The following is a 16,714-nucleotide window of genomic DNA, read 5'->3' on the forward strand; positions in this document are numbered from 1 at the left end:
GGTTAGTTCACCCAAAAATGAAAATTCTGTCATTAATTACTCACCCTCATGTCGTTGGACACCCGTAAGACCTCCGTTCATATTCGGAACACAAATGAAGATATTTTAGTTGAAAGCTGATGGCTGAGAAAGGCTTCACACAGGCCTCCATTGGCATTCAGTACATTGACACTTCCAAGATCCATGAAAGGCACTTAAAACGTCGTTACAAAGTCTATCTCACCACAGTGGCTCTACAATAATCATACAATGCGACGACAATAGTTTTTGTGCGCAAAAAAAAATCAAAAGAACACCTTTATCCAGCTTGTTATTGCCTTCCGCGTGTGTCTCCACGACGCATGCGCGAGAATATGACGTAGCGCCGGGGCTCGGGATTCCATGAAATGCACACTCTAACCCCATTTTGAGCACTACGCCGAGACCTAAAGCACGATCAATGTAGAATCCAACAGCTTAGACACGCGCGTCTTCCTCTGCTCGTAAACAAATCGCTTCTGGGTCATATGTCCGAACGCCGGATCTGCGTCATATTCTCGCGCATGCGTCGTGGAGGCATACACGGAAGTCGAGAACAAGTTGGATAAAGGTGTTATTTTGATTTTTTTTTGCGCACAAAAACTATTGTCGTCGCATTGTATGATTATTGTAGAGCCACTGTGGTGAGATAGACTTTGTAACGACGTTTTAAGTGCCTTTCATGGATCTTGGAAGTGTCAATGTACTGAATGCCAATGGAGGCCTGTGTGAAGCCTTTCTCAGCCATCAGCTTTCAACTAAAATATCTTCATTTGTGTTCCGAATATGAACGGAGGTCTTACGGGTGTCCAACGACATGAGGGTGAGTAATTAATGACAGAATTTTCATTTTTGGGTGAACTAACCCTTTAATATAGGTACATGATTAAAATTCCTACACAGTTCACAGTCTTTGTAATGTGTTTCAGCAATACATTTCTAACATTTCTAATTTAGAAACAAATCTCAGAATTGCCTTTACAGGGACTTTAAGTGTTTATTAGGGATGGGCGATTCGATACCGATACTTTCAATGTCAGTTTCACCGATACGATACTTCTAAACTTAACCTATTAAATTATCCAAATTACCAAGAGTAAAATGGGTAAAGATACCCACTTAACATTATATTTGAAAGGTGTTTTAACATTCAACATGCCTTAATCGGCAACTTATTAGATCGTATTTTCGTTTACACAGTTAAAATGTGTGTTAACCATGGACATTTACCAATACTAGTTGAACTACGGTCACTGTAGTAAAAAATAAACCATGGTTCATTTTCATAAGGGACTGCCAGTGCACAACATACTGTTGCACCCATAAAAGGCAACCTTTTTATTCTGACATGATTTATATTAACATTAGTTCACAGAATAGAACATGATCAACATCAATTTTTAATATTACATTTAAAGAGTGTAAATGCACTATGTAGGCTACAATTTCTATTTGTTTATTGTGAAACACTCAAACATATGTTTTTTCTGTCTTCTGATGAGCATTGTTCTGGGCTGCGTTTTCGTTTCTTGTGATAGTTTTGGGAAATGCAGCTCTGTTTGAATACAGTGTAAGCCGTGAGCGAACGCTCGCTCTGTGATTGGCTGGTTCAGATGAGCAGGAAATTAGTCCTATACTACACAACTATTCGGTAACATAGGTTATTCTTATTATATGCATTAAATACAATTTTTAAATAAACAAAATTACTGGTAAAAAAAAAACACCTTAGTATCGATATTTTTATTTGAGTATCGATACTTTTCGATGCTTTTCGATATATCGATACTTCATGTCGATACGCCCATCCCTAGTGTTCATTGAGTTTTGTCGCACTTGAACCGTGAATACACACTAAAATTCGACTGGATTCGAAGAGTTTATGTGGTTGTAATAAAAAAAGTAACAAATCCTTCCCTCGCGGGTCAATTTGACCCTCATAGGAATGAATGGAATGCTTTAGTATACATAGAAAAACCTAAAAATGCTAAAACTCTACCAAAAATTATTGATTGAATTATTGATAAACTCACTGACTTTAGGACCCAGCGGAACAGCTCATTTGCTCCATATAGAGCTATACGGTCATGAAAGAGTCATGAAATATCATGTTATAAATATATAGATAGATAGATAGATAGATAGATAGATAGATAGATAGATAGATAGATAGATAGATAGATAGATAGATAGATAGATAGATAGATAGATAGATAGATAGATAGATAGATAATTTTTTTCCCCATTGAGGTCGACAGAGACATCCAAATTGACCCAATATGAGATATTTGAGCTGGTTATGCATGTATTGGAGAGTTATTTTGAATTTAAGTTGAAAGAATGTGCTTAAATTATATTATTTATTGATAAAATCTAGTAATTTAAAGGTAAATAAAAAATGAAATGATGAGCTTTCTTTTAATTTTAGGTCTTCGGGTCATTTTGACCCACGAACGAAGGATTTGTTACAGAATGCAAGGGAGGGATGAAGGTTAAAAATAATGGTTAAATTATGAATTAATTTCAATTTTTAGGCTTATTATCCCGATGTTAGTTCTCAGAGCATTAACTAAGTTAACAGATACAACTTTAGATATTAATAATGTATTTGTAAATGAAATGAACATTTTGATTAATGCATGCTGTAGTTGTTTATTGTTAGTTCATGCTAACTATTGTTGTAAAGTGTTGTAAAGCTTATTATCGTAATGGTTTACCAGTTTTTGAACTATTTTATGATCTGTCATGTTAAGAGTAAAACTGACCTGTGAAAAAAAACACGGTAGAAGATTATTCTCTCTTATTGTGTTTATAATATTCAGATGTTTTGGTACTTCAACATTCTTCTGCGTTGAATACATAAATATATGCACATTTATTTATAGTGCTACAGTTCTCAATTTGTTTATGGTTTCAGGAAGAGAATTCATATAATATAAAATAATCATACAGAAACATTTAACTCGCTGTGTCTTTAAAGTGTATTTTTTGAGTCGTGTGTCATTTTCATTGTACTTTCTGAAAAAGTGAATTACAGAATATAATAAAATAAAATAATGCAATGAAATAATAATATTTTTTATGATTATAACAGTTATATCAGTTGATATCTGTAACAGATGCAGTGTTTCTTTAACAATGACAATATTCACGTTTCAATACAAGAAGAAAAAAATAAATCACCATTCTTGTAGATCAAAACGAACATATTGAATGAATAATTCATAACAAAACACATAAACCTAGTGTTGGAAGAAACGCTCACAATCGTATTTACAGCGGATTAGTATTCTGGATTATTTTGACCTTTTGCGTAGTGATATATTGTTAAATAAACCAAATAAACTCACAAAAACTGACATACCAATGAAACGAGCAGCAGTTTAGCAGCTTATGCTTCGAAATCACAGTAAAACCTGTCAGAATTTCTTTGCATTTTCAATGCAAATCCTCAGCTTACAGTAATGCACATTACATATAAATATGGCAAAAGCAGCTGTAAAAAAAAATCAACAGAACAACAACAGAAACACGACACTCGCATCCACACCCGGGTTTGGCCACATGAACGCGTGAGTTTAGCAACTACAGGATTGTGACTGTTCACCGTGTGCGGCGGGTTCTGCTAGTTGAACATGATCGATTCGGGATCCTGGTTCATCATCTGCGCCATGTGACGCAGAACGTCCTTCTTCGTGATGATTCCAAGCAAACGTCTGATGTGAGAGAAAGAGCAGTTTAGTCATCGGCGGTTTAAACCACATCTCTGATTAGAGACAGCTCGTGTGTTGGAAGGAGATTTTATCACACCTGTTTTCATGTTTACCTGAGTTAACCTGTCAAAATGCATTTCAGCTTTGAAGGGATAGTTCACCCAAAAATGAAAATTAGAACATCATTTACTCACCCTAGGTGTATATGACATTCTTCTTTCAGACTAGAGCTGCAACTAACGATTCATAATCTAACGAATGTGTTTTTTCTTTGTTTTTGTTTTTTCTCGATTAGTCGATTAATCGAACAATTATTTTTCGGTTAGTCGACTAATCTAGCGATTTTTTTTTCTCTCTCTCTCCTGTCGGCTAACCTAGCGATTATTTTTCACTTAGTCGACTAATCTAACGATTATTTTTCCAGATTCATCTGGTGATTCTTTTTTTTTAGATTATTGTATTTCAAAGAGAGTAGTGAATTTGTATATTATTTTAACATGAAATCAATGAATGATGACAATATTAATTGTATTTCAGGAAGTAAGCCATTTTATAATGAAATAAATGAACATTTATTTTAAACATTATGGATAACTAATGATACTATCCATCGTAAAATGTATACAGAGTAGGCATAATTAGGAAATGTTGTTTAATATAATAGTTGAGTATGATTTACTTATTGATTTGTCAATAGTAAACGAAAATGCACTTGTATTAATCTGCAAATGGTTCACATTCAGGAGGTTTCAGCAGTGTTAATGTATAGTCGTATATTTTGAAGATATACATGTGCATAAACAACGACTAAAGCTGCCAGAAGTTTTTGCCCAAACTTCAAAGACACGTTTAAATGATTAAAACTAGAGGCATATTTTAACTTTAATGTCACTTAAATCATGTAAACTACCTGTATACAGAATGTTATTATGCATATGTGTTTGGGACAGAGCGGAACCAGGTCGCATTTTCAGCAGATATATGCAGCCCATAATAAATCAAAGCACGATACGTACTAGGGTCGGAGAAGAACACCGGAAAATGTGACCGAATGGACAATATTCGTCTGTATTTGCAATACACACGCCACGGTTCAGCTGCGCGAGACGAACACTGGCAGTGTGAAAGCACAACTTTTAATTTTTTGTCGGTCTTGGTACACGATGTAACTGCAGAAGAGTCAAGTTTTAAATAGGAAAAATATGGAAACTCTTTGGTCATTTTTGAGCGAGATGCTAACGGTCTAATCCGATTTAATGATCTATGCTAAGCTAAGCTAAAAGTGCTATTGCCAGACCCGGAGATCGGCTAAAACTCAACTGTTTAAAGGCCTTTGCACACTGAGTCCGAAATTTTCGCATTCGTTTTTTCGTATTCGTGATCCGAAAAATTCGTCACGCACAGAGACCTTGCACACTGAGTCCGATGGGTATTAATGAATGCGTTACGGAAAAAAACGCAAAATGCCGTCTTCAAGTAGTGAGGATGATTTTTTTTTTTTTGTCCACTCTTGTCTTAAAAAAGAGAAAAAGAAAGAGGAAATAATGGGTCCATCATCCACTCCTGCGATCGCGTAGATAGGAAGGAGTTCCACCTCCTTATCAAGTATCTGCGGGATTATCCAGACCGATCCAAAGTTTACTTTAGACTGTCAGTGACTCAGTTTGATGCTTTGCTAGCGATACTGGAGCCACATATTAAAAAGAAGATCACCAATTTCCATGAATCAATTGATCCTGAACAAAGACTGGCAGTATGTCTCCGCACACACACACACACACACGCGGTGTACAGGGACTTGGTGAGCTATAATTATAGCTGTGATATAATAATATTAGTAGTATTTTTGATGCAATAATATATAAGGGTATCTGAGCACTGGCGATTCATTCACCAGCATTGCCAGCAGTTTTAGGTTGGGCATCAGCTGTAGATGGGGAAAACGCAGAAAATCGAACCTGTTCCGAATTTTTTTTTGACGGACGAAAGTTTCGGAGGCAGTGTGCAAGCGTGATTGACATAACGTGAGGTCGAATTTATTTTTTGATGTGCACAAATTTTGCATGCGAATTAAGTGTGCAAAGGCCTTAAAGGGTTAGTTCACCCAAAAATGAAAATTCTGTCATTAATTCCTCACCCTCATGTCGTTCGACACCCGTCAGACCTCCGTTCATCTTCAGAACACAAATGAAGATATTTTAGTTGAAAGCTGATGCTGAGAAAGGCTTCAGATAGGCCTCCATTGGCATTCAGTACATTTACACTCACAAGACCCATAAAAGGCACTAAAAACGTCGTTACAAAGTCTATCTCACCACAGTGGCTCTACAATAATTTTACGATGCGACGACAATAGTTTTTGTGCGCAAAAAAAAATCTAAATAACACCTTTATCCAACTTGTTCTCGACTTCCGTGTGTGTCTCCACGACGCATGCGCGAGAATATGACGCAGATCCGGCGTTCGGACACATGACCCAGAAGCGATTTGTTTACGAACAGAGGAAGACGTGCGTATCTAAGCTGTTGAATTCTACATTGATCGTGCTTTAGGTCTCGGCGTAGTGCTCAAATCGGGCTTAAGTGTGTATTTCATGGATTCCCGAACGCCGGCGCTACGTCATATTCTCGCGCATGCGTCGTGGAGGCACACACAGAAGACAAGAACAAGTTGGATAAAGGCGTTATTTTGATTTTTTTTGCGTACAAAAACTATTGTCGTCGCATCGTAAAATTATTGTAGAGTCACTGTGGTGAGATGGACTTTGTAATGACGTTTTTAGTGCCTTTTATGGGTCTTGTGAGTGTAAATGTACTGAATGCCAATGGAGGCCTATCTGAAGCCTTTCTCAGCATCAGCTTTACACTAAAATATCTTCATTTGTGTCTGAAGATGAACGGAGGTCTTACGGGTGTCGAACGACATGAGGGTGAGGAATTAACGACAGAATTTTCATTTTTGGGTGAACTAACCCTTTAACTCTAGGGGAGATGGAAAATGAGCCTATTTTCCTTTAAACATCAAATACGTTCTGAGATAAACTAATCCTAACATGCCATTAGTTGGCTGAAAACAGTAGTGAAGGTTGTTACCCGCTGCGTGTGACCAGACACTGGCGGAGACCCAGCTTGCGGAAGATGTCCACCACCGTCTCCATGGGCGTGTGGTCGGTGACGGTGAAGGGACTCAGGTTCAGGATGCGTCTCAGTTTCAGAGGCTGAGGGTTCGATGCAGGAATCTGCGGAGCGTCTTCGGTGAAATACACCACGGAGTTACTCACCACACCGTCCTGCTTCTGACGCGCCGTTTCTGAGGATATACGATTATTAACATCATACAGTCGTTCATACTAGGACACATATTTGTATATGATGTACAAGGGAGAAAGACTCTTTTGTTTCTCGTTAAATCAGCTTTCATATTTGTGAGAAGCAAAAATGCTGATTTTGAAACTGATTCAATGGTTCATTTTTGAGCCAGTGTGGCATTTTCATGTGTTACACTGCTTGATAATAATCATAAATGTTTCTTGAGCAGAAAATCATTATATTAGAATGATTTCTGAAGGATCATGTGACACTGAAGACTGGAGGAATAATGATAAATTCAACTTTGATCACAGAAATAAATTACACTTTACTATATATTCACATATAAAACAGCTATTTTAATACTATTTTTACTGTATTTTTGAATGAATAAACGCAGCCTTGGTGAGCAGAGGAATTTTTTTTTACGTTAAAAAATATTACAGACCCCAAACTTTTGACTGGTATTTAAATTAAATTAATGTATTAATATTTATTAATAATATTAAATGAAATGAAAACTAGGTTATTAAAATGTTCCATGAAACAAAATAAACATTCAAATAAAAGCAAAAATATGATTGAAAATATTAACAAAAACTATAATAGTATATCTATAATACAAAAATAACACTGATGACACAATCATATTATATGCGCCAATAATAGGCAATATTATTTTATGAATACCAAATATTAACTATTTTTCAATTATTTTTACTGTATTTTTGAATGAATAAACGCAGGCAAAAAATATTACAGACCCCAAACTTTGGACTTGTAATTAAATTAATATTAAATTAATTAATATTTATTAATAATATTAAATTAAATGAACACTAGGTTATTATTGTTAACTATAGCTAAAACCATTAAAAATGTTCCATGAAACAAAATAAACATGATCTGAAATAAAATAAAATAAGATATCAAAAAACCAAAAAAAAAACACAACAAAATGACTAAATCCAAGTAAAGCAAAAACAGAAAAAAATATATAATTAAAAATATTAATAAAACCTATACTAGTATATCTATAATACTAAAACAACACTGATGACACAATCATATTATATGCGCCAATAATAGCCAATATTATTTTTTAAATACCAAATATTTGACAATATTTTACGTCTTGAATATACTTGACTAAAATGACTGTTTGAAATGATGGTTCCTCTGTAATATCACATCAAATGACACTGAATATTGTAAAAAAGCTAAATATCTATCATTAAAAATACAATCCATGTGAACAGATGGAGCCTCTAACCGTAGCTTTAAGTGATATGAACATTATATTTGAGTAGTTAAAGGATTAGTTCACTTTTAAATCAACTTTTGCTGATAATTTACTCACCCCCATGTCATCCAAGATGTCCATGTCTTTCTTACTAAAGTCGAAAAGAAATGAAGGTTTTTGATGAAAACATTCCATAATTTTTCTCCACATAATGGACTTCAATGGGCCCCAAACGGTTCAAGGTCCAAATGACAGTTTCAGTGCAACTTCAAAGGGCTTTAAACGACACCAGATGATGAATAAGGGTCTAATCTAGCCAAACCATCAGTTTCTGAGAGAAACCCAGCAGTATTTATGCTATTGTTATCAGACGAACGTGATCATCTCTGAGCTCCGCCATAACTTCCGCCAAGTGAGGTCAAAATACGACCGTGGTCATAGATATATCAATCGTAGATGCCTCAATCTACTGATCCGTGCAGGCGCTAATGAGGCATCTACGTATACATCTATGACCACGCTCGTTTTTTGACCTCACTTAGCAGAAGTTATGGCGGAGCTCAGAGATGATCACGTTCGTCTGATAACAATAGCATAAATACTGCTGGGTTTCTCGCAGAAACTGATGGTTTGTCTAGATTAGACCCTTATTCATCATCTGGTGTCGTTTAAAGCCCTTTGAAGCTGCACTGAAACTGTCATTTGGACCTTGAACCGTTTGGGGCCCATTGAAGTCAATTATATGGAGAACAATCCTGTAATGTTTTCATCAAAAACCTTAATTTCTTTTCGACTGCAGAAAGAAAGACATGGACATCTTGGATGACATGGGGGTGAGTAAATTATCAGCAAAAGTTTTTTTTAAAGTGAACTAATCCTTTAAAGGGATAGTTCACCCAAAAATAAAAATTCTGTCATCATTTACTCACCCTCAAGTTGTTCCAAGCAAAAGATGATATTTTGAAGAATGTTTGTAACCAAGCAGATAGAGCAACCATTGACTACCATAGTAGGGAAAAAATACTATGGTAGTCAATGGTTGCTCTATCTGCTTTGTAACATTCTTCAAAATATCTTGTGTTCAGCAGAACAAAGAAACTCGTACAGGTTTGGAACAACTTGAGGGTGAGTAGTTCGTTTTTGGGTGAACTATCCCTTTAAGGAATGTAAATTGCGGTGAGTGTGCAGCACATTCAAGCGAAAGTCGAGTTCAAACTAAAGCCATCGCAGATAAAGAGCCATCAGATTAGGCTGGTATATTTTGGTAACGTGTGTGTGTGTGTGTGTGTGTGTGTCTCACTGATGGCCAGGATAAGATCCCGCCTCTGCACGAAGCCGATGAGCCGCTCTGATTCCCGCGAGACGACCACAGGAAAGCCGTTGTAGTCGGTGTCTTTGATCAGCGTCTCCACGTCCTCCACCGTGGTGCTGTCCTGCGTGAGGACGGACAGGGGCGGCTCGTTCCGGCGCGGCCGCATCACATCTGTGGCCAGCGTGCGGTGGGTGAACTCGTCCTGGTCCAGGTACGGGTAGCCGTTGAGCTGGATGTGAGCTTCATAAATGCCCTCCTTGCCGAAAGCGTCGGCCACCCACTTACTGGTGACCGCGGCCGCCATCAGAGGAACGATGTACTCCAGACCGCCGGTCAACTCGAACATGATGACCACCAGAGAGACCGTCATACGCGTCACGCCACCTGAACCACACACAAACAGTCTGCTTTCCTGTAGCTCAAACAGTAGAGCATGGCGCTAGCAACGCCAAGGTCATGGGTTCGATTCCCAGGGAAAGCAAGAATTGGCAAAATGTAAAATCGCCACCTTGGAATTATAAGGTTCTATCTGCATTCTGACTGGTTTGGAGATATTGGGCCCTATCTTGCACCCAGCGCAATTGACTTTGTACACCGACGCATGTGTCATTCCTATTTTGCACCCGCGCAAAGCGCGCTTTTCCCTCCACAGAAGCACGTCGCTAAACTAGTGAATGAACTTGCGCTCCCTGGGCGGTTCAGCGCAAAAAAGGAGGCGTGTTCCGGCGCAAACAATCCCTGGTGCTATTTTGCTGTTCCATTAAACAATTGCGCCACTGACCAGAAAAAACCTAGTCTAAAGTCAGTGGCGCGTTGCGCGTTGTTCATTATGCTATTTTAAGGGCGCATGCTTGACCATAATGTATAGCGTGCACATTCTGCACAACGCGCATACACTTTGCTCATGTAACCTACACAGATGAAACAGTTATTTTTGCAAATCATAAATTGTTACACTAAAAAAATATTAACACATGAGATGACGGAAATCATTGTGGTGTGCCACGAAGATGTGAAAAAATAGGCATAAATCTAGCTTACAAATGATTCAGGCTAATTGTAATAATTAAGGATAAGACCTGTTTGCCCAATAGTGGCAAGACATATATGTATATAAGGACATCTGACAAATTGGTTTGTCCGTCAAGAACCAGGAAAAAAAATCGACTGAAAAACTGAAAAAACTGAAAGACTGAAAAAAAAAAGACTGTGAAATCACCTTTACCATAATGTACAACATTACAACTTCACTTCTCTGTCTTTCACTGCTCTTACAAGCACATCAGTCTCCTCGGCTGTGAACCGCTCCTGGCGTGCGCCTGGTAAATACGCCATAATAATAGCAATCCATAATGGAACTTGCGCACCTGCTTTTAAAGGGAATGTTGGATGACGCTCGGATTGGTTTATTCACGTTACGCCCAAACCACACCTATGAATAATGAAGCTACTTCAGACCAACCCATTTTAGATTTGCGCCGGGCGCAAGAGCCATTTATCCCGCCGGGAAAATAGCAACAGCGCCGAGACCCGCCCACAAAGTTACTTGCGCTTCCCGCTTTGACACTCGCGTTTCAGATCGTTAAAATAGGGCCCATTGAGCTTTAAAGTTTTTTGCATTCCATTTGACTGTGTTGAAAGAACCTTTTTATTTTCTAAATTTAAAAAACAACATCACATTATGTAAAGAAGTTGTCACAGAATAAGAATATGTGAATAACTCAATTTTGACAAAAATGTCAGATAGAACCTTATAATTCCAAGGGGACGAAATGTGTACCTTGAATACAATGTAAGTCGCTTTGGATAAAAGCGTCTGCCAAATGCATGAATGTAAATGTAAATGTCTGCACTTTACAGATCGCCATCTACTCCACTACAGGGCTCTTCTGCTCATCAGTTCTGCATTTATTTGATGCAGTAAAATACATGAACTGGCTTTTTAAATTTTTTTATACTGTTGTCTGAGGTCAACTTATGACGTTTGTGTGGTTTTTATATTCAGAAACATCATCATGAATAAGTAATAGGCTATTTTCTGCCATGGTTTTGAGGCTCTCTGAAGAAACGATCGGTTTTGATGGGCGTGCCGCACTGAAGACTTGGAAGTAAACGCCCACGGCTAGGATTGGATAAGATTTGCATATTTAATGAGCTTCAGCTCCCGTCTGTCCCAGGAATCGTCTGGGGGATATGCTCAGAGGACTCGCAAAATATCAACAAACACAATGATTATATCACACACACACACACACTCTTGCGGACACACACACACACTCACTCACTCACTCGCGCGGACACACTCTCACTCACACTCTCACTCACACACTCACACACACACACACACACACACTCACTCACACACTCACACACACACACACACACACACACACACACATACTCACACACACTCATTCACTCGCACTCACACACACTCACTCGCGCGGACAGACACACACACATACACACACACACACACACACTCACTCTCGCGGACGCGCGGACACACACACACTCGCGCGGACACACACTCACTCTCGCGGACGCGCGGACACACACACACTCACACGCAGACACACACACTCACTCTCGCGGACGCGCGGACACACACACACTCGCGCGGACACACACACACACACACTCACTCTCGCGGACGCGCGGACACACACACACTCACACGCAGACACACACACACACTCGCGCGGACACACACACACACTCACACACTCACTCTCGCGGACACACACACACACACACACACACACTCACTCACTCACTCGCGCAGACACACACTCACTCACTCACTCACTCACTCACACACACACACGCTATTCCTGTGATCAAAGCTGTATTTTCAGCATCATTACTCCAGTCTTCAGTGTCACATGATCCTTCACAAATCATTCTAATATGATGATTTGATGCTCAAGAAACATTTATGTTTTAATCCCCTTTTCTTGAAATTTTAATATAATATTTGTGTAATATTTTTGTATATATTTAATATAATATCGGTGTGTAATATTTATGAGGATCTATTGAAAGAAATGCAATATGATATACATAACTATGTGTGTATAAAGACCTTACATAATAAACCTTTATGTTTTTATTACCTTAGAATGAGTCATTTTTTTCTATCTACACACACCGCGGGTCTCCTTACAGTGAAGTCGCCATTTTGTGCCGCCATGTTTCTACAGTAGCCCTAAAGGGACAAACTTCTCTACAAGAGCGCTAGTCACTCTCTGCTCTCTCAGACGACATCTTTGTCCTCTGTTGGCCACCGTAGCTTCTCTATGTGCTTTGAAAGGGAGGGGTGAGCGTTGGGGGGGGTGCAATTCACGTCGCTAAAATTTACACACTGCACCTTTAACCCCACATTTTGAATGGTAGTGTATCACTGTTTCCACAAAAATATGAAACAACACTGAAAATAATCATAAATGTTTCTTGAGCATCAAATCATCATATTAGATTGATTTCTGAAGAATCATGTGACACTGAAGACTGGAGTAATGATGCTGAAAATACAGCTTTGATCACAGGAATAAATAAGATTTTACTATATATTCACATAGACAACAGTTATTTTAAATTGTAATAATATTTCACAATTTTTACTGCATTTTTGATCTTATAAATGCAGCCTTGGTGAGCAGAAGAGACACTTTTGACCAATAGTGTGCATCAGCAAAACTTCCACTCATAAAACACATCTTGATCTGGAGAGTTTGTTATGTAATGTCTTACCTAAACATGCAGCGGCGCCGACCATGGCGTACAAACCCGGCGTCACACAATCAGCGCCTGGGCGGCACCAGTTCTTAAAGATGATCCAGTCGTGATGATGGTACGCCATCTGCTCCACTGCAATGCCCACGATACGCCCTGCGATGGCGCCCACCGCCATACTGGGAATGAACAGACCCGAGGGGATCTGAGGGAAAACGAGATGACAATAACATCAGGGCTGTTCGATTATAGTCAATATCAAAATCATAATTATTTTGGTCAATATTGAGACTCGTTGACTTTGGAAACATTATGCATTTATTGGATTTATATACTTTATATACTTATGCATTTATTACTTTAAAGGTGGTTAAACACAAAACTCCATGCATTTTGTTCATGGATCATGATGCTCGGTTGTGCTTCGGCTCTGTGTGAATGAATGTGCGGATGAATATGGTTCTTTCTCATAATTAAGAAAGAGAGATATTATCCTACTGCTCATAAAACATTCATTGCCAGGCTTCAGAGATAACCAGTTTAGATGGAAATGATCTCAAGCTGACTCACTCCGAGCTTTACCCATGAATAGACACGGTAATTCAATGTATTTGTCATTGAATCATTCATTCAAGAGATTTGTTCAAAAACGCTGATTCATACAGTAATGAAACAAGTGAAGACTTTATGAGTGAGTCATTGAATCATTCACTCAAGAGATTTGTTCAAAAACGCTGACTCATCCAGTAATGAAACAAGTGAAGTCTTTATGAGTGAGCCATTGAATCATTCACTCTTGAGATTCATTCAAAAACGCTGATTCATCCAGTAATGAAACAAGTGAAGTCTTTATGAGTGAAACATTGAATCATTCACTCAAGAGATTTGTTCAAAAACGCTGATTCATCCAGTAATGAAACAAGTGAAGTCTTTATGAGTGAGTCATTGAATCATTCACTCAAGAGATTTGTTCAAAAACGCTGATTCATCCAGTAATGAAACAAGTGAAGTCTTTATGAGTGAGTCATTGAATCATTCACTCTTGAGATTCATTCAAAAACGCTGATTCATCCAGTAATGAAACAAGTGAAGTCTTTATGAGTGAGTCATTGAATCGTTCATTCGTGAGTGAGTCATTGAATCATTAATTCAAGAAATTATAAAAAAAATGCTGACTCATTCACTAATGAAACAAGTGAAGTCTTTATGAGTGAGTCATTGAATCGTTCATTCGTGAGTGAATCATTCATTCAAGAAATTATTTTAAAAATGCTGACTCATTCACTAATGAAACAAGTGGTCTTTATGAGTGAGTCATTTAATCATTAATTCAAGAGATTCGTTAAAAAATACTGATTCATTCAGTAATGAAACAAGTGAAGACTTTATGAGTAGGTCATTGAATCATTAATTCAAGAAATTAGTTTAAAAATGCTGACTCATCCAGTAATGAAACAAGTGAAGTCTTTCTGAGCGAATCATAGAATCATTCATTCAAGAGATTTGTTCAAAAACGGTGATTCATCCAGTAATGAAACAAGTGAAGTCTTTCTGAGCGAATCATTGAATCATTCATTCAAGAGATTCGTTCAAAAACGCTGATTCATCCAGTAATGAAACAAGTGAAGTCTTTATGAGTGAGTCATTGAATCATCCAGTCTTGAGATTCATTCAAAAACGCTGATTCATCCAGTAATGAAACAAGTGAAGTCTTTATGAGTGAGTCATTGAATCATTCAGTCTTGAGATTCATTCAAAAACGCTGATTCATCCAGTAATGAAACAAGTGAAGTCTTTCTGAGCGAATCATTGAATCATTCATTCAAGAGATTTGTTCAAAAACGCTGATTCATCCAGTAATGAAACAAGTGAAGTCTTTATGAGTGAGTCATTGAATCATTCAGTCTTGAGATTCATTCAAAAACGCTGATTCATCCAGTAATGAAACAAGTGAAGTCTTTCTGAGCGAGTCATTGAATCATTCATTCAAGAGATTTGTTCAAAAACGCTGATTCATCCAGTAATGAAACAAGTGAAGTCTTTATGAGTGAGTCATTGAATCATCCAGTCTTGAGATTCATTCAAAAACGCTGATTCATCCAGTAATGAAACAAGTGAAGTCTTTATGAGTGAGTCATTGAATCATTCAGTCTTGAGATTCATTCAAAAACGCTGATTCATCCAGTAATGAAACAAGTGAAGTCTTTCTGAGCGAATCATTGAATCATTCATTCAAGAGATTTGTTCAAAAACGCTGATTCATCCAGTAATGAAACAAGTGAAGTCTTTATGAGTGAGTCATTGAATCATTCAGTCTTGAGATTCATTCAAAAACGCTGATTCATCCAGTAATGAAACAAGTGAAGTCTTTCTGAGCGAGTCATTGAATCATTCATTCAAGAGATTTGTTCAAAAACGCTGATTCATCCAGTAATGAAACAAGTGAAGTCTTTATGAGTGAGTCATTGAATCATCCAGTCTTGAGATTCATTCAAAAACGCTGATTCATCCAGTAATGAAACAAGTGAAGTCTTTATGAGTGAGTCATTGAATCATTCAGTCTTGAGATTCATTCAAAAACGCTGATTCATCCAGTAATGAAACAAGTGAAGTCTTTCTGAGCGAATCATTGAATCATTCATTCAAGAGATTTGTTCAAAAACGCTGATTCATCCAGTAATGAAACAAGTGAAGTCTTTATGAGTGAGTCATTGAATCATTCAGTCTTGAGATTCATTCAAAAACGCTGATTCATCCAGTAATGAAACAAGTGAAGTCTTTCTGAGCGAGTCATTGAATCATTCATTCAAGAGATTTGTTCAAAAACGCTGATTCATCCAGTAATGAAACAAGTGAAGTCTTTATGAGCGAGTCATTGAATCATTCATTCAAGAGATTTGTTCCAAAATGCTGATTCATCCAGTAATGAAACAAGTCTTTATGAACGAGTCATTTTTTTGAATTCCTTCTAATTAATTAAACATTTTAAAATAGACTGCAGTAATTAATATTTTGTCAGAACCCTTAGTAATTTACATAGTTAACTGTCCAGAATCGTGTGGGAAAAACGTGATTTTCAATGTACTCAGGATTATGCAGCTCTAATCGCATATAATAACAGCATCAACGTTAAGCCATGAGAAGGCCGTCACCCTCACCTTCATGCCAAACGTGAAGATGGTAATGACTATCTTGAAGATCAGTGCCAGCGTGAGCTGCCAGAGGGCGCTGTAAACGCCCGGCCCGGCGGGTCTGTCCGGGATGTCGTCCACCGGCCGGGTCATGTTGGGATTGTTGATGTAATCGCAGAGCTGCGACGACTCCAGCGCTCCGCAGTCGTTAAACAGCTCTGAGATCAGCTCGCTGGTGCTCCGCCGTGTGTACG

The 16,714-nt window shown here is 37.9% G+C and overlaps 2 protein-coding genes across 3 annotated transcripts in view; one reads left to right on the forward strand and one right to left on the reverse strand.

Annotated features, from left to right (window-relative positions):
• Window positions 1-16,714, forward strand: part of traf3ip2b (TRAF3 interacting protein 2b) — a 1,379,907-nt gene that overhangs the window by 28,301 nt on the left and 1,334,892 nt on the right. Inside the window, exon 10 of one of the 2 annotated variants that reach the window (XM_079844564.1) lies at window positions 897-920. The exons of the other annotated variant lie outside the window; for it this stretch is intronic. The gene's annotated coding sequence lies outside the window, so the exon portion shown is untranslated. Of the gene's footprint in view, window positions 1-896; window positions 921-16,714 lie in introns of those variants that run through there. 2 annotated transcript variants of the gene reach the window in all.
• The window catches only part of clcn4 (chloride channel, voltage-sensitive 4), a 29,949-nt gene continuing 16,216 nt past the window's right edge, over window positions 2,982-16,714 (reverse strand). Inside the window, exons 8-12 of the mRNA XM_079844553.1 lie at window positions 16,488-16,714; window positions 13,348-13,534; window positions 9,583-9,978; window positions 6,824-7,040; window positions 2,982-3,734 (exon numbers count right to left, since the gene is read on the reverse strand). The exon at window positions 16,488-16,714 is cut by the window's right edge and continues 319 nt beyond it. Of these exons, the coding sequence (XP_079700679.1) occupies window positions 3,644-3,734; window positions 6,824-7,040; window positions 9,583-9,978; window positions 13,348-13,534; window positions 16,488-16,714 (1,118 nt within the window). The 3' untranslated portion in view covers window positions 2,982-3,643. The remainder of the gene's footprint in view (window positions 3,735-6,823; window positions 7,041-9,582; window positions 9,979-13,347; window positions 13,535-16,487) is intronic.

Source organism: Gobio gobio (genome assembly GCF_949357685.1).
Source record: "Gobio gobio genome assembly, chromosome: 19".
Lineage (NCBI taxonomy): Eukaryota > Metazoa > Chordata > Actinopteri > Cypriniformes > Gobionidae > Gobio > Gobio gobio.